Source organism: Dasypus novemcinctus, chromosome 4 (genome assembly GCF_030445035.2).
Source record: "Dasypus novemcinctus isolate mDasNov1 chromosome 4, mDasNov1.1.hap2, whole genome shotgun sequence".
In the NCBI taxonomy this organism is placed as follows: Eukaryota; Metazoa; Chordata; class Mammalia; order Cingulata; family Dasypodidae; genus Dasypus; species Dasypus novemcinctus.
The window spans coordinates 80,455,356-80,474,723 of record NC_080676.1 but is presented as its reverse complement, the minus strand read 5'-3'; the positions used below and the strand labels follow the sequence as shown (position 1 = coordinate 80,474,723).

Below are 19,368 nucleotides of genomic sequence, written 5' to 3'. Positions count from 1 at the left end.
GGGGGAGCCCCATGTACAGGGAGTGCACACTGTAAGGAGAGCCGCCCAGCACGAAGGGAAGTGCCGCCTGCCCAGGAGTGGAGCTGCGCACACGGAGAGCTGACGTGGCAAGATGATGCAACAAAAAGAAACACAGATTCTCCGTGCAGCTGATGTGGATAGAGGTGGTCACAGAGGAACACACAGCGAGTGGATGCAGAGAGCAGACAACTGGGGGGGGGGAGGGGAGAGAGAAAAAAATGGTACTTTGTATTTATTGAAGTTTAAATAGGTGGGTGTTGGCACACATAGCTTTCACTCAGTACCTCCACCCAGGAGCATTCCAGCATCCTGCTCAGCCATAGGACCCAAGAGAAGCTATTCACCTAGCGAGTAACATGGCGCATTGTCACATTGTCAATGGATGCTTCACTTTGGCAGGTCACTTTGATTGTTAAAATTTATCTTTTCTAGGATTGCATTACTGAAATGATATTCCAACAAGAGTTGATACTTTAGGTTCCAAACCTGTTTAGTTCAACTGGTCAAACCAAAGGAAAAATGTTACCAAAGGAAATGAAGCAAGTGGTAAACAGAAAGAAATGATAGCAATTGAGTAAGAAAAAAAAATGGCCAGATTTATACATGTATTCTTTGATAGCCAGATTTATCTAAACAGAATAATTGGATGGGAAAGAAGAAAAACCACATGCTAATAGTATTACAAGTAAGTATTGTGAGTTAGTCGCTGGGAAAATATTTAGGTTTCTATTTGTTACTAGCTGTCGTTTTTATGTGTGTATCATTTAGTGAGATTTCCCCATATTAGTTTTCTGGGATTGAAAAGGCTTATGTTATAAATTATTCATGTGTGTTGTCATATTTGGTTTTTGCTATACCTTTAAAGTTCATTGTTAAATTTTTTACTACTACTGCATATCTATATGGTTTCTTTGGTGTATCTTGAAACCTGTTTTTGAAAAACAAAACTGATACAGAGTTGGGCTTGATAATCATGAGGGTACCTTGTATAAGTATGCAACTTATTTTTCCACCAAAGAATTGCCAGTACTTGTTGCTTTTCTCTTTGAACCTGTTGATTTTCCTAAAAGGTTTTTTTTTTTTTTTAATTTTTTTATTTTTTATTGACTTTGTAATAATATTACATTAAAAATATATATGTGAGGTCCCATTCAACCCCACCCCCCCACCCCCCCTTTCCCCCCCCAACAACACTCGTTCCCATCATCATGACACATCCATCGGATTTGGTAAGTACATCTTTGGGCACCTCTGCACCTCATATACATTGGTTCCTAAAAGGTTTTTAAGAGCTTGAATTAATATTGAATTTAATCATACTTTCTGATTAAAGCATTTTTTAAAAAAATAAAACAAATTTGGTATGATGTGAGAAAAAAACACTTGCAAATAGACTCCAACACCATATTAGAAGAATTATATACCACAGTCAACTGGGTTTTATTCCTGACATGCAAGGGTTGTTCAACGCAAGAAAATCAATTAATGTAATACACCATATTAACAAATTGACAGGAAAAAACCTATGATCATCTCAATCAATGCAGAGATGGCATTTGACAAAATCCAGCATCCTTTCTTGATAAAAGCATGTTGAAAGATAGGAATAGCAGGAAACACTTTCAATAAGATAAAGGGCATGTATGAAAAACCCACAGCCAATACTGTACTTAATGGGGAAAGGTTGAAAGCTTTCCCTTTAAGATCAGGAAGAAGACAAGGATTCCCACTTTTACTGCTGTTATTCAACATTGTACTAGAAGTTCTAGCTAGAGCATTTAGATAAGAAAACAAAAACAAAAAAACAAAAAAACAAAAAACAACTCATCCAAGTAGGAAAAGAGGAAATAAATGCTCAATAGTCACAGATGACATGATCCTACATGTAGAAATTTCTGAAATATCTATGACAAAACTCTTTGAGCTAATAAATGAGCTCAGGAAAGTGGCAGGATACAAGATCAACACACAAAAATCAGTAGTGTTTCTATACACGAGTGTTGAACAATTTGAAGAGGAAATTTTAAAAATTCCATTTATGATAGCAACAGAAAAACTCAAATGTCTAGGAATCAGTTTAACCGAAGATGTAAAGGACCTCTATCCAGAAAACTGCAAAACACTGCCAAAAGAAATCAAAGAAAACCTAAACAAATGGAATGACATTCTGTGTTCATGGTTTGGAAGCCTAAACATCGTGAAGATGTCAGTCCTACCCAAATTGATTTATACATTCAATGCAATACTAATCAAAATTCCAATAGCCTACTTTACAGAAATAGTAAAGGCAATTACTAAATTTATTTGGAAGGAAATGGGACCCAAATAGTCAAATCATCTTAAAAAAAGAAGAGTGGAGTTGGAGGACTCTCACTGCATGATCTTGAAACATTACAAGGCTACAGTGGTCAAAGCAACATGGTATTGACATAAAGACAGACACATTGTTAATGGAATAGAATTGAGAGTCCAGAAATAAACCCTCACCTCTATGGCCAACTGGTTTTTGACATGCCTACCAAGTCCACTGTACTGGGACAAAACAGTATCTTCAACAAATGGTGCTGGGAGAACTGGCTATCCATAACTAAAAGAATGAAGAGGCTCCACATCTCACTCCTTACACAAGAATCAACTCAAAATGGATCAAGGACCTAAATATAAATGTGACAACCATAAAATTCCTAGAAGAAAATTAGGAAAACATCTTCAAGATCTTGTGGTGGGTGGTAGTTTCTTAAACCTTATACCCAAAGCACGAACAATGAAAGAAAAAAATAGATAAATAGGACCTCCTCAAAATTCAACACTTTTGCACCTCAAAGGACTTTGTCAAAAGGGTGAAAAGCAGCCAACTCAACAGGAGAAAATATCTGCAAATCACATATCCAATAAAGGTTTAATATCATTGACATATAAAGAGATCATATAACTTGACAATAAAAAGACAAACTATCCTATTAAAAATGGGCAAAAGACTTGAAAAGACAACTGCAAAGGTTGGAGAGGATGTGGAGAGATAGGAATGCTAATTCACTGTTTTAGGGAATGTAGAATAGTATAGCCACTGTGGAGGATTGTTTGGCAGTTCCTAAGGAAGTCGAATATAGACTTGCCATGGGGCCTGGCAATAGCATTGCTAGGCATATACCCAGAATATCTGAGAACAGTGACATGAATAGATATCTGCACACCGGTGTTCATAGCAGCACTATTCACGATAGCCAAAAGTTGGAAACAACCGAGGTGTCAATTAACTAATGAATGGAAAAACAAATTGTGGAGTATTACACGATGGAATATTATGCAGCGGTTAAGAAAAAATGCAGTTGTGAAACAGTCTATGGCCATACCACCCTGAATGTGCCTAATCTCATCTGAAGTTGTGAAACATGGCAATATGAATGAACCTGGAGGACATTATGCTGAGTGAAGCAAGCCAGACACAAAAGGACAAATTCTGTAGGACTGTGCTATTGTGAACTAATATATTATGTGAAATATGAATTTTTTTTGAAGCTGAACAAATGTAGGTTAATACCACAAAATGTCATTATCAGACAAACAAAAACCAAGACAGGAAGCGGACTTTGGCCCAGTGGTTAGGGTGTCCGTCTACCATATGGGAGGTCGGCGGTTCAAGCCCCGGGCCTCCTTGACCCGTGTGGAGCTGGCCCACGTGCAGTGCTGATGCGCGCAAGGAGTGCTGTGCTACACAGGGGTGTCCCCCGCGTAGGGGAGCCCCACGCGCAAGGAGTGCACCCATAAGGAGAGCCGCCCAGCGCGAAGGAGGGAGCAGCCTGCCGAGGAATGGCGCCGCCTACACTTCCCGTGCCGCTGACGACAACAGAAGCGGACAAAGAAACAAGACGCAGCAAAAAGACACAGAAAACAGACAACTGGGGGAGGGGAGGGGAATTAAATAAATAAATAATAAATCTTTAAAAAAAAAAAAAAAAAAAAACCAAGACATTAAGTGAAGGAGACCAGACACAGAGTACTACATATTGTATGATTCCATTTATATAAAATGTAAGTATAAATCAATTTATAAAGATGAAATTAGAATAGTGGTTATGTAGGGCTGGGGAAGGAATGCTAAAGGGTGTGGAGTCTTTCTCTTTAGAGTAATGACATTGTTCTAAAATTTTTGAGATGATGAATGTACAACTTTGTGATTATACTATAAGCATTGATAATACACTTTGGATACATCATATGGTATGTGAATATATCTCAATAAAACTGCTCAATAAGCAAATAATTGTACAAGAATACTAGAAATAGCAGCTATGTACAGCAGAGGAAACAGAGATTGAGAAGTGAGGAATTTTCTTATTTTTTATTATTATTATTGAAATAATGAAAATACTCTAATAATGATTGAAGTGATGAATGCACAACTATGTGATTATACCAAATATCATTGATTGTATACTTTAGATGAATTGTATGCTTTATTAATAGATATCAATAAAATTGATTTTTTTTAAATAAAGAAGAAGATAAGGTAGGGAAACATCTTCAAGATCTTGTGTTAGGTGTGGGTCTCTTAAACCTTACACACAAAGCTCGAGCAACAAAATAAAAAAATAGATAAATTGGACTGCCTCAAAATTAAATACTTTTGCACCTCAAAGGACTTTGTCAATAGAGTGAAAAGGCAGCCAACTCAACGGAAGAATATATTTGCAATTCACATATCCGATTAGGGTTTAGTATCCATGATATATAAAGAGATTCTACAACATAACAATAAAAAGACAAACAACCTGATTAAAAAATGGGCAAAAGACTTGAATAGACACTTGACCAAAGAAGACATACAAATGATGAAAAAACACATGAAAAAATGTTCAACCTCACTAGCGATTAGGGAAATGCAAATTAAAGCTACAGTGAGATATAATTTTATACCTATTACAATGATCACTATTAAAAAGACAGAAAACTACAAGTGTTGGAGAGCATGTAGAGAGATAGAAACACTTATTCACTGTTGGTGGGAATGTAGAATGGTACAGTCACTGTGGAAGACTGGCAATTCCTAAGGATGTGGAATATATATTTGCCATGGGACCCAGCAGCACCACTAAGGGAAGGCGCTGCTTTAATATGTTTAGTGTATTTCTAAAGGTCCTTGTATATAGAAAAGATTTCCTTCTTTAACTGAGATAAAACTTTCCCTTGAATGTTCAAAACATTGGTTTGCTAGGGGAAGAAAATCACATATGAACTAATGATGTCATTTTATAATCTTATAATGACATCATTTCTCATTTACCAATCAGGTATTGATTTGCACTACAGAATCTTGTTGCAGCTGAATAGACTGTACTCAATAGTTCTCTAATCTTGAAATGCATGATTTTCTTAGTCATTTTTCTTGGCAGCAGCCACAGGAAGGATTTAAATCTCCTTCCTACCAGAATCATTGAACAAATGTTTACCAAGCTCCTATTATTTTAGAGTCTATTCTAAATACTAGCAACAGTGGAAAGTACAACAGACAAGGCAAGGTTCCTGTTTTCACGCACCTTCCATTCTGGTGGGAAATACAGACAATAAATAGGAAAATCAATAAATAAGACAGTATCAGACACACTTGTTAGGAAGAAAATAAGAATAAAAGAAAATTCCTGAATATGATAAAGGGCATATATTAAAAACCTATCAGTAACATCATATTCAATGATGAAAAACTGAAAGCTTTCCCTCTAAGATAAGGAACAAGACAAGGATGCCCATTGTTACCAATGTTATTCAACACTGTACTGGAAGTTCTAGCCAGAGCAATTAGGCAAGAAAAAGAAATAACTGCTCATTTTGGCAGCACATATACTAAAACTGGATAGCACCAACTAGCAATGCACCTGTAAAAAGATCTTGACCGAAAGGCAGAAAGGATAAATACAAATGAGTTTTTATGCCTAAGAAATTTCGAAAAGAGTCAGGGGGTCATTCTAGAGGTTACACTTATTCAGGATCTCATTGACTGCCACAGTAAATATTGCCTCAAATAGTGGGGGTTTTGAGGGCTCTATAGACACCCAGATACTATAAGCAAGGCAGGCAGCTCAGGAGTTTGGTGCCCTGCCAGTGGATCTTATCTTGGAATTTATGCTCCCCAGTGTGACAGAGTTGGACTCATTTGTTGTTTCCCTACAGATGGCTCTTCTGCCCCTTCTATTTAAACCTATACTTAGTACTATACTTGATAGGTCTATGTCCAAGGGACTTAAATTTTGGGCTGTCCATATGCCAGTTAAGCCCTGAATCTCAGCAAAGTTGCGACACTACTCTTCAGTTCATTGGACCCACCCAGGACAACTAACAAGGTGATGATGAAGGGAGGGGTGACCCCGTGTAGAGGTGTCCCACATGCAAGGAGTGCATCCTGCAAGGAGAGCCACCCCATGTGCAAAAAAGCATAGCCCACCCAGGAGTGGCACCACACACAGAGAGCTGACGCAGCCAAAAAATGACACAGTTTCCCAGTGCCATGTGAAAAGAATGCAGGGGGATATAGAAGAACACACAGCGAATGGACACAGAGAGCAGACAACGGGGGGAAGCGGGGAGAAAGAAATAAAATTAATCTTAAAAAAAAAGGAAAGGAAACTTATTACAAGCTACAAGGGTCAAACAGCATGGTACTAGCATAAGGACAGATAAAAGACCAAGGGACTCAAATTAAGAGTTGAGAAATATTCCCTCACACCTAGAGCCCAATGATTTTGACAAAGCTGCCAAGTCCACTCAATTGGGAAAGAATAGTCTCTTTAACAAATGATTCTGGGAGAAATGGATATCCATATGCAAAAAAATGCCTGGGGGGCCACTATCTCACATACAAAAAAATTAACTCAAAATGGATCAAGACCTAAATATAAAAATCGGGACAATAAAACTTCTAGAATAAATTATAGGGAAGCATCTTCAGGCTCTTGTGATAGCCAAAGGTTTCTTAGACTTTAAACCCAAAGCACAAGTAATAAAAGAAAAAAGAGATAAATGGGGCCTCATCAAAATGAAAACTTTTTGTGCAAAGGACTATTCAATGGGAGAAAATGTTTGGACACCACATATCCTATAAGGGTTTAATAACCAGAATATATAAAGGAATCTTACAATTCAACAACAAAAAGACAAACAACAAACGTAAAAAGTGGGCCAAAGATTTGAATAGACATTTCTCCAAAGAGGATATACAAATGGCCAAAAGGAACTTGAAAACATGCTCAACATCATTACCACAATAAGATACCATTTCATACCCACTAGAAAGGCTACTATTTAAAAACTGGAAAATTACAAATATTGGAAAGGATGTAAAGAAATAGGAACACTCCTTCATTGCTAGCAGGAATGTAAAATGGTGCAGCCATTGGGGAAGACAGTTTGTGGTTCCTTAGAAAGTTAAGTATGGATTTACCAGATGACTTGGCAATCCCACTTCTAGTTTTATACCCAAAATAACTGAAAGCACGACTCGAGCAGATATATGCACACTGATGTTTGTAAGTAGCATTATTCACAACTGCCAAAAGATGGAAGCAACCCAAGTGTGCATCAACCAATGAATGAATAAGCAAATGTGGGATACAAATGCAAAGGAATATTTTCAGCTGTAAATAGGAATGAAGTCCTGATACTTGTGACAACTTGAATGAACCCTGGAAGACATCACGTTGAGTAAAAGAGGCCAGACACAAAAGGACAAATATTGTCTGATTTCATTGATAAGAAATAATTAGAATATGCAAACTTATAGAGTCAGGAACTAAAATAGGTTACCAGGGGCCAGGATAGTGGATAAGGAATAGGGATTTAATGCTTAAGTTTCTATTTGGGTTGATGGTAAAATTTTGGTTATGGGTGGTGGTGACAGTAGTACAACATTGTGAATATAATTAATAGCACTGAATTATATATGTGAACGTGGTTAAAAGGAAAAATATTAGGTTGTATATAGATAACTAGAATAAAAATAAAAAAACACAACAGGACTGTATGACACAAAGAGTGACCCCTGTTGTAAAGGATGGACTATAGTTAATAGTACAATTATTAAAATGTTCTTTCGTGAATTGTAATAAATGTACCACTAATGCAATATAAGGTGTTAATAATAGGTAATGTATAGGAACACTGTATTTTATGCATGATTTTTCTGAAAACCCACAACTTCTATAAGAATGAAAAAATAAAAATTTAAGAACTATAGAATTGTACTGCAAGGTCAGGAGTAATTCATAGTTAGAGACAAGCTCTGCTGATACATGCTAGCAGAATGTGGTGTCAAAATGATATCAGGGGAAGCAGATGTGGCTCAAATAGTTGGGCACCTGCGTTCCACATGGGAGTTCCCAGGTACAGGTCCTGGTGCCCCCTAAAGAAGATAAGCAGACGCTGCACCACTGCAATGAGCAGATGCCTAAAAGAGCAGATGCCACAAGCCAGCAGATGCTGAAGCCCACGGGGAGCAGATGTGGCTCAGGTCGTTGCATACTTGCCTACCATGTGGGAGGTCCCGGGTTTGGTTCCCATGCCTTCTGGAGAAGGTGAGCAAACAATGAGCAGACAGATGAGAGAACCATCTGTGCATGTATGTGTGTGTGTGTAAGGGTGTGCATTTATAATAAATAAATAAAAGCAATGATATTGGCCTTCAGGGTTTCACAGTTCAGACCATGGGAGGTTAAGAAATGGCTTGGGGCTACTTACCTGTTCTTCCTGCAGCGAATTGTGAAGGCAAGAAAGAAGAGCATCAGAAGAAGTCCACAGCTGAGAAAAGTCCAAACCACACCCAAGAGCACAGGAGACAATGAAGAGATGGTCTTACTGCTGTGGGAAGAGGTCTGAGAAGAGAAAAAGGTGGCACTATTAGGAATAAACAATCTCTTAGAGATCACACATGAACTATCCCATCATTACCAAAGCTGGGAAATGCATGTCCTAGAAGAACAGGACCCCTCTTCCTCCTCCTCCTCCTTGTCACCACCACCACTGCCACCACCCTGACACCGCTGCTCACTTACAACTGTTGTCCTACAAAGATCCTGAAGGGGTCTCCGATCCAGTTCCAGTTCCTGGCCAGGAAAACTGTCACACAATTCAGAGCAGTTTATTTCAGGCTCCATGTCATCACATGCCCTTCTTGATGAGCAATTATTCAGTCTTGGTTACCCGTTGGTGGAGATGCAGATCTTTGATGAAAACACAAGAGCAACTCTTCTTCAGGTGCCCCATGTTGCAGCTGACTCCTAGCTCAGAATCCAGGAAGAACAGCCCATTCATGTGGAAGCCAAGGGTTGTTTCACTAGGCTCCTTCATCCGACACTCTCCAGGGTCTTCGGGTCCTCTGCTGCCATTGCACACCAAGTGAGTCAAGACTGAGCATCCTAGTGACCGTTAGGTGACACGCAGTGATGATTCTGGCTTGCCACCAGGTGGCAGTCACTGCTCCAAGCAGTCACACTGGTCCCAGAAGGAAAGGAAAGCAATTAAACCTGTTAACAAATTTATATCTACATGAATGCATATATGTATGTGCATATATGAAAATGCATTCTTATTACCATATAAATGGTTTATTACAGATGCTTAAAATATTTTATATATTTTCATTATACAGTTATATTTTATTATAAAGTTATATTCTTTATTATATATATTACAGAGACTTTAAACCTCTAGAATAAGCAATACCTTCAAAACAAAGACAAAGCACATCTATTAATTTATAGGTATAAAACTCCACGATCTCTCCTCAGGTTCTTTTTATGGCCCAGCATGGTAAAACTAGTTTTTGACTTGTGAAGCACATCTTCCTTTTGTCCCTGCTCTGGGAAATCCCCTGCCTTCCCAAGATCTTTTCACACAACTCATGGCTTAAGCTCTGACTGAACCTGCATGAGGATGGGCTCAGGTACCCCTTGTTGTCTGCAAACCTAATCTTTTGGTCCCTCCAATTTTTTTTGCTTTCAAAGAGTGGTGGAACAGTCTATGTCCAGGTAGCTGGGATAACAGAAGGATAACCAAGCCCTTTGTTAAGGACTTTGCTTGTTGGTTTTTAAGCTTTTAGACCAATAGAAGGGGAGAAGGCTATGCAGGTGATGGGGAGAGAAACTGGGGAGCTCTAGGAGAGCACACAGAGCGAGTGAGTGGCCGGAGGCTCGCACTATTTCTCTCAGCAGATGCTTGTGACATAAATACTGTGATCTAAAAAGAGGCTCAACTTCACAGAACAAAGGTAGAAAGGCAGAAAGGCTCAAGTGCACCAGTAGAAAAGACAGAAATGTGCCTAATTCTTTAAGCAATCTGTCCCTTAATAGAGAAAATAGATTTGAAATTTTACCAATGGAAATTTTAAAAAGGATGTCACTTCTTTGTGTTTTAGAAACAGCTTAGCACAGTTTTCTTTGAGAGTGAAGAAAAACTGGAAGAGGACGAAAAAATCAATTACTATTATTTCAACAGCCACTGAACACAGAACCCATGTTTAAGCCAGGAGAGTGACAGGTGTCGAATGCCACCTCTGCATTCTGTGTGCTTAGGCATGAACAATATAGCACCAGGTGCTGCCCATTCACTGGTCTCTCCTGTGATCCTGAATTATTCACCAGGTTCATTACAATGAGATCCCAAGAGAACTAAAAGCCAACTACCTCCTGTCAAGACATTTAAATTCTTATGCAGCCTGGTCAGATTACCGAATGCAAAAACTTAAGTAAATATAAAAACCTATTTACATCCTGATTTAGTTGATTTTAATTATGTAAAAGACAACTTTATTTTTAGTTAGGCATCCCCTGTTGTGCCTTCTAGCATAGAGGCACTATCACAAATTGCAGGGAAGACTACATATTAGAAATAGGATGTTTTTTCCCTATATGGCCCTTTCAATCATACTGGTATACAAGTACACTTACATTTTAATCATTAAGTAATGTTTATGTATCTTTACAGTAAATGGAAATATACATGAGTTTGTATACTTGTGTGTATATGTATATATACACGCAAAAATAGATATATACATGCATGTCCATTTATATATACATACACATACATATATATAAAACCTCATTTAGTTCTCACCACAACTGCTGTGTGACATAAATAATACCATTACTTATTTTCTAATAAGGACACTAGGAGCCAGAGAAGTGAAGAACATTGCCCCAAATCTGCAAAGGCTGGACAGGAATCCAGAAGTTTACATTCCAGGGTCAATGTCCTCCCACTATACATCCTAGATGGGACAAACATTTTGGACTGACCTCTCACAAAGAGACACTTAATGGCTTGGTTTTCTCCAGGTTTAGCTCCAGAGTTTCACTTTGGGGGGAGGGGGGAGAGGAAGGACTCAAGTGTGGCACACAACTGTGCATCTATACCAGTGGTTCTCAACTGGGAGCAATTTTGCACTCCAGGGGACATTTTGCAATGTGTATAGTCATTTGTGGTTGTCACAACTGGGAGAGGGTGCCACTGACAACTCTTAGGTGGAGCTCAGGGATGCTGCTATATATCCTACAATGCACAGGACATCACAAAAAAACAAGAATTATCTGGCCCCAAATGTCAATAGTGCCAAGGTTAGGGAACCTTGGTCTACACTACAGATTCCAGGACTGACAATCCTAAGCCCAAATCAGCTATGAAAGACTTATGATAGGGTCACCCATTTGAAACATAAAGTCCCGAGGGAAGCAACTCTGATTTGTGATGAATTTCTAAGTGTATTTCCAAAGGTTCCCATGGATAGACTAAACTCATTAGCATGGAATTTTGAGTTCTGGGACCTCATTCAGTCCATGGATATTGACCGTATGAACTTTATATACCAGGACTCAGGGCTCCTTCCAGAAGGTATATATTCACCTCCAAAGCTGTACAAATTGACAGATTCCCACAGGAGGAGCTGGTGAGACAGTGAATGATTCAGTTATTGAGAGGAAAGAGTTGAATGGTTATAAAGTGTTGAGTGATTGGGAAGGTGAGTGGGGAGTAGTGTGTCAGAGAGGTTAATGGTGAGGCATCTGACCACAAACTATATACAGGGAAGTGGACTTGGCCCAGTGGTTAGGGCGTCCGTCTACCACATGGGAGGTCCATGGTTCAAACCCTGGGCCTCCTTGACCCATGTGGAGCTGGCCCATGCTCAGTGCTGATGTGTGCAAGGAGTGCCCTGCCACACAGGGGTGTCCCCGTGTAGGGGAACTCCACGCACAAGAGTGCATCCCATAAGGAGAGCTGCCCAGCACGAAAGAAAGTGCAGCCTGCCCAGGAATGGTGCCGCACACACGGAGAGCTGACACAACAAGATGATGCAACAAAAAGAAACACAGATTCCCACGCCACAGATGACAAAGAAGCAGACAAAAGAACACGCAGCAAATGGACACAGAGAACAGACAACTGGGGTGGGGGGGAAGGGGAGAGAAACAAATAAAAAAAATAAATCTTAAAAAAAAAACAAAACACTAGATAAGAGAAAGGTCTGCCAGGCTTCTCCTAGAGCAATCAAATACCTAACCCCTCCTCCTCCTCTCCACTGCCCACAAAGTCTCCAGGGGCTAACCATCCAGGCCACAGAGAGGAGCAGATCCAAGGCCATGCATGGTAGGACTTGCAATTTATGTGACATAGTTCGAAGAATTCTTCCCAGTTATTAGAATAAGGAAAACAGACATTACATCAGCTACACTGTTTCCAAGTGCAAGATGGCTTTTTATAGGCTCTTGACTCTTAACAGCACCATATTTTTCCACAGATATGGTGCTTTCTCTTATTCTTCTATATGTTATTCCTGGCCATTAAAAACTAGTCATGGGAAGCGGACTTGGCCCAGTGGTTAGGGCGTCCGTCTACCACATGGCAGGTCTGCGGTTCAAACCCCAGGCCTCCTTGACCCATATGGAGCTGACCCATGCACAGTGCTGATGTGCGCAAGGAGTGCCCTGCCACGCAAGGGTGTCCCCCACGCGCAAGGAGTGCGCCCCATAAGGAGAGCCCCCCAGGGCGAAAGAAAGTGCAGCCTGCCTAAGAATGGCACCACCCACACGGAGAGCTGACACAAGATGACGCAACAGAAGGAAACACAGATTCCCATGCTGCTGACAGTGACAGAAGCGGACAAAGAAGACGACACAGCAAATAGACACAGAGAACAGACAACCGGGGCAGGGGGCGGGGGGGAAGAGAAATAAATAAATAAATAGATCTTTAAAAAAAAACAAACTAGTTATACAACTACTATCTTTTAAAAAGTTGTTTTGCAGTTCATGTAATTTCTGCTTCTACCAATGAAGACTTTAACTTTCTACTATAAAAAACTTAAAACCAGGAAAAATAACATGAAACAACTGTTTCGGGTTTTGGACAACAGATATCTTAGGAATGAGATTCCTAAGAAATGGAAAACAAATGATTTGAACTCTAAAACTGACTCTAGTGTACTGCTTGGAGGCAGACTCTAGGCCACAGCAGAGGAAAGGAAACTCAAACAGAGCCTAGCAGTCTTGCTGAGGTAAGGAGATAGACAGGAGTTTAGGGAAGCTGAGACAGCTAGAATTTGTGGGGCAGAGTAACTGGAAAGAGGGAGTGTGGTAGTTGAATTATTTACCCCAGAAAAACAAAAATATGTGCTTAATCTTAACCCATTCCTGTGGATGTGAACCCATTACAAATAGAACACTTTGAAGAATGTGAAACTCGGCTTTTCCATTTCTGCCAAAAAAGGATGTTAGAATTTTTTTAGGGATTGTATTGAATCTGTAGATCATTTTGGGTAGTAAACCATCTTAACAATATTATTAAGTATTCTGATCCATGAACATGGGATGTCTTCCATTTATTTAGATCTTCTTTAATTTCTTTCAGCAGTGTTTTGTAGTATTCAGGATACAAGGATTTTACATCCCTGGTTAAAATTTTCCTAGCTAGTATTAGATGCTCTTGTAAATGAAATTCTTTTCTTAATTTCCATTTTGAATTTTTTCTTTAATTATATATAGAAACACAACTGTTTGTGTGCATGTTTATCTTGTGCTCTGACTTTACTGAATTTATTAGTTCTAATAGATTTCTTGTAGGTACTTTGAAAATTTCTACATAAAGGACTGTGTCATCTGAGAATAGAGATAGTGTCACATCTTTCCTTCCAATCTGGATGCCTTTTGTTTCTTTTTCTTGGTTAAATGCTCTGGCCAGAAATGCCAGTACAATATTGAATAGCAGTAGTGAAATCTGACATTCTTGTTTTATTCCTGATCTTAGGGGAAAGCTTTCAGTCTTTCACCATTGAGTATGATGTTAGCTGTGTGTTTTTCATAAATGACCTTCATTTTGTTGAGAAAGCTCCCTTATATTCTTATTTTAATCACGAAAGATGTTGGATTTTGTCAAATGCCTTTTCTGCACCAATTGAGATAATTATGTGTTTTTTCCCCCACATACTTTCATGGTTTCTTAATAATCATTCCAAAGACTCTGGAATAGGGTTCATATAAGGAATTCTATTCACCAGAGGAAAGGGCAGCAATGGGGAGAGATGGCTACTCCAAACACATCTGCCTTAAGGAATTTTACAAGCAGAATGGAATCACTGTGTGCAGCCTTGGCAGAGAGTGGGACATGGGGTTGGGTGGGGGAAAGGATTGTAGACCAGATTCACTCTCTTTACCTAAGCAGTGTGCATCTCAGAGAAAATAAAACTTTGGAATTCTTGAACTTTGTATGAATTCTTGAACACAACACCACCACTCTTTCTTCATTCAAACGTTTGAAAGCCTCTTCCTTCCTATACTTCTCAGCCCACAGTTAGTGATATTTCCCTATCTGGAGAACATATATGCCCAACATTTTAGAACACTGTGCCCAAGCTTTCACTTTCATATTACTTGTAACTTTTCTTCTATTAACTTTGATTTCTTTCTTCGCTATATAGTGCTTAAACTTTTCTGGCTGCTTGGTAGAATTACAGTGAACCAAACTGGCTATTGCATTGGGTCCTCCACAGGATTCAGGACACAGTGTTAAAAACAGTAGGTTTACTATAACTAGTAGGTTGACTAAATACAGGACATATCTCAGGGCCCCTCTGGGCCAATGCACCCCTCCATCACAGTGCTTAGGAGTTTGGCTTCACTTGATATATTCTAGGACCATTCCAGTATAATGAATGGCATAGCAGTAGACAAAACCTAGGCCGAGTTTAAATCTTAGCACCCTCATTTTCTATCTGTGATACCTTATGATTAGTCATTAACTCCTCTAATTCTCAGCTGCACCCTCAATGAAATGGGGATAATGTTATCTATACTTTCTAGGTTTTGGTGATAATTAAGTCATATGATGAATAGGATATTTTCAAGAGCAACTAAAATGTACTAGGTCTTCAATATTGGCCTCTTTTCCACAATATAGAAGGGTCATCTATACAGAAGACATGGGGCAAATAATTGAAGTTATCCATCTTATTTCCTAATAGAACCTCAAGTTCTGAAATACTGTCTGTTCTAGCTTGAAGAACAATGCAGAACAATGATCTTTATATGGTATTTAGAATTAGATTTTGTAAGAATAATGAATTATAGATCCCCAAGGACAGAGATCATGTCCATTCAATAAACATTGATCAATCCACTTTTATATGCTAGTCACTATGCTACGAGGTAGGGATGCAGGAGGAAACCAGCCAACATGGTCTTGCTCTAGTACCTAGCACAGCATCTGGCACACAGTAGGTGATCAATACAAATTTGTTGAATTGAACACAGAGATGTTTAGAAAGCATTAAACAGTAAGTCCTAGACTTCTAGGAACACTTGGGACCATCTAGATCAGGGGTTCTTAACAAGGGGTCCATGAATTTGAATTGAAATTCAAAAAAACATTATTCTTATGGGGACATATTGGTGAGGGTGTGGTATATTTATTAAATAATACACAGTATAGTGTGAACTTAGTAAGGGATCCATATTTTTCACCTGACTGGCAAATGAGGCCGTGGAACAAAAAAGGATAAGAAGCCCTGATCTAGATACTCCTATGACTCAGGGAAGCAGAAGGGTTGACTTAGGAAGGTAGAGGGAGGACTGGACATCCCCTCTGACTACCACGGAACCGTCTCCTGCAGTCGAGGTGCCCTGATGTGTTTTGGTAACTCTCTCTGCACTCTCAGGTACAAGCTGGCACAACCATACAAACTAGGCAGTAAGGCACAATTGCTTATAGACAGATCCTAAGAGTCCTGTTATTATTCCACACTACTGCCAGGGGCTGGAGTTTGGAAACTCAAAAAAACACAAAAACCCCAGCAATGTGGCAACATACAAAAACTTTCACCAACTTTCCAAAATTGTGTTGTTACCTAAAAGCACTTAGGTACCATTATATAAATGATATGTGCATTATTTCCATAAAAATCTGTCACAGATGACAATTAGTGCTTACTAATATACAGTAAATTCTCACTTGAAAACTATTAAGGACCAAGAGTGAATTCTACTTGGCTGCCCTCCTTTAATGAGAGCTGCTGTGAAATATTCTGTGATATTTCTCATCAGTGAAACAGTAAGGCATCATGACAAATCAAGCTTCAGGCGTTCATTCATCTATCTTGCAAGCGGAGCCATGGTAATACTGAGCACTCTATTAAAGGACATTTGTGAGGATGCCGCACAACTGGAAGAGGATAAATAAGGCCTCCTTCCTGATGTCCAGTCTGTTCAGGAAACTGAATGGTCTGCCATTCAGAGGCTAAGAACCAAGGTCCTTGCTATTACTGGAGCTCATCCCTGAAAAGTCTCCTGGTCAGAATTTTTATGTGTGAACTTACTTGCCATGTCTATAAATTCCAGTTTCTTCTAGACACTGGATTTTGCTAAATTGTTATTCAATTTTGCTATGCAACCCAAAATATTTGTGTGAGGGTCATGTGGGTTTTTTAAGGATCAAAAGATGAAAAACATAAGCTATCAACATTAGACAGTTCATTCCACAGTCAATTCCTTAATAAATTCTCCTTAACTTGACCTAGAAGCAAGTTGTGGAGAATAGGCTTTTCTAAGAATAATCTAACCCAGTGGTTATTAAACTTTAGCACATATCAGAGTCAAGTGGTTGGGCACCCACCTACCATACAGAGGTCCCAGGTTTGGTTCCCAGTGCCTCCCAAAGAAGACAAACAAGACAGCAAGCTGATGCAAGAGACTGGTGCAGCAAGCAGACACAAAATGATGCATTGAAGAGACACAACAAAGAAAACACAATGAGAGACACAACAAGCAGGAAGTGGAGGTGGTTCAAGAGATTAGGTGCCTCCCTCTCACATGAGATGTCCCAGGTTCAGTTCCCAGTGCCTCCTTAAAAAAGATGAGCACACAACAAACAGAGAGCAGACAGTGAGCACAAGCAATGCGGGGGTGGGGGTAGGGTGTAGAGAAATAAATAAATAAAAATAAATCTTTAAAAACAAAACAATGATCACTGGTCCCACCTACAGAGTTCCTAATTCAGTAGGTTTAGGGTAGGGGCTGAGAATTTGCCTTTCTAAAGAGTTCCCAGGTGCTGCTGCTGTTGCTGCAGATCTGGGGGTCATTCTATGAGAATCCTAATCTAACTTAAAGAAATACAGGGCTTTTGGGAGAGCTTGAACCACCCAAACCCTTGAAATAACCTTAACTTATTACTCCAGGTTACTATGATGAGACTCAGGCTCACATATATAGATCAAGTCATTTGAACTTAAAAATTAAGAAAATAGAAATAAATTTCAGGGAAGTACCATAGAGAAATTAGATAATTGAAACAGCACTCAATCCTTTCAATCATCAAGCCATGGTTCTTTTTTTTGTCTTTATTTTTTTAATGTTACATAAAAAAAATATGAGGTCCTCATATACCCCCTACCCCCCTCACCCCACTCCTCCCCCCATAACAACAACCTCCTCCATCATCATGAGACATTCATTGCATTTGGTGAATACATCTGAGCACCGCTGCACCTCATGGTCATTGGTCCACATCATAGCCCACACTCTGCCACAGTCCACCCAGTGGGCCATAGGAGGACATACAATGTCCGGTAACTGTCCCTGCAGCACCACCCAGGACAACTCCAAGTCCCGAAAATGCCCCCACATCACATCTCTTCCTCCCACTCCCTACCCCCAGCAGCCACCATAGCCACTTTCTCCACATCAATGCCACATTTTCTTCAATTACTAATCACAATAGTTTATGAATAGAATATCAGTAAGTCCACTCTAATCCATACTCTATTCCTCCATCCTGTGGACCTTAGAATGGTTGGGTCCACTCCACACCTATATCAAGAGGGAAGCCATGGTTCTTAAACCTTTTTTTTGGTCATGAGATTCTCATATGTGAAAGTTTTGGACTGTCTTCAGAAAAATGCATATGAAATGTGCACTATTTTACATACAGTTCAAGGGCGGAATCACAGACCACAAAAGAATCCCCTTCAAAGTCCAATTACTCCAAGTGAAGAGCGTCATTCCAGGTCACAATTCAGCTGAAGTCAGTGATAAAAAAATTAAAGTATTATTTATATTGTTCCCATAAATGCAAATACTGTGACTACCCACAATAAAGCATGTGCACTAGATGAAGAAAGTTATGACAAACTGTGCCAACAACTACACCATTTTAATAAAAACAGTTTTACTTCTTCCTTCCCAAACTGGAAGCATTTTATTTTTTTTTCTTACCTTATTTCATTGGCTGGGCCCTCAGGACATTGTTTTTTTTTTTTTGTTTTCTTGGAAATAAATGATAAAGACTTTATTCAAACAACAATATAATTTTCTCTTCAAAGAAAAACTGAAAAGAATTAAAACTCTCATTGGCATCAACCAAACAATATATCAAAGGATAATATATTGTGACCAAGTGAAGTTTATCTCAGGATACAGGATTGGTTTAACATTCAAACAGCAGTGTAATTTAACAAAATTTTAAAAACAAAACAAAAAAACATAAACATTTTAGTTATGCAGGGGAAAAAAACTGACAAAATCTAAAATACATGCCTGATTTAAAAAAAAAAACAAACTCTCAGCACATTAGAAATAGAAGCATATTTTCTCAGTGGAACCTGTACCAAAACAAAAACAAAAACAAAAACACAAAAAACCCTACAGCTAACATCAAACTTAACAGAGAAAGACTGGAAGTGTCCCCCTCAGAGTAGGGAGAAGGCAAAAATGTCTGCTCTAACAATTCCTATTCACTGTTGTACTAGAGGTTCTAGCCAGCAAAACATTTGCAGAAAAAGAAACAAAAGGCATATAGATTGGAAACAAAGAAATAAAA

General features: G+C 39.0%; 1 protein-coding gene across 1 annotated transcript in view; it reads right to left on the bottom strand.

Moving 5' to 3' along the window:
* The window catches only part of GPR156 (G protein-coupled receptor 156), a 122,568-nt gene that overhangs the window by 83,798 nt on the left and 19,402 nt on the right, over positions 1-19,368 (bottom strand). Inside the window, exons 2-3 of the mRNA XM_058295765.1 lie at positions 9,063-9,501; positions 8,749-8,882 (exon numbers count right to left, since the gene is read on the bottom strand). Of these exons, the coding sequence (XP_058151748.1) occupies positions 8,749-8,882; positions 9,063-9,164 (236 nt within the window). The 5' untranslated portion in view covers positions 9,165-9,501. The remainder of the gene's footprint in view (positions 1-8,748; positions 8,883-9,062; positions 9,502-19,368) is intronic.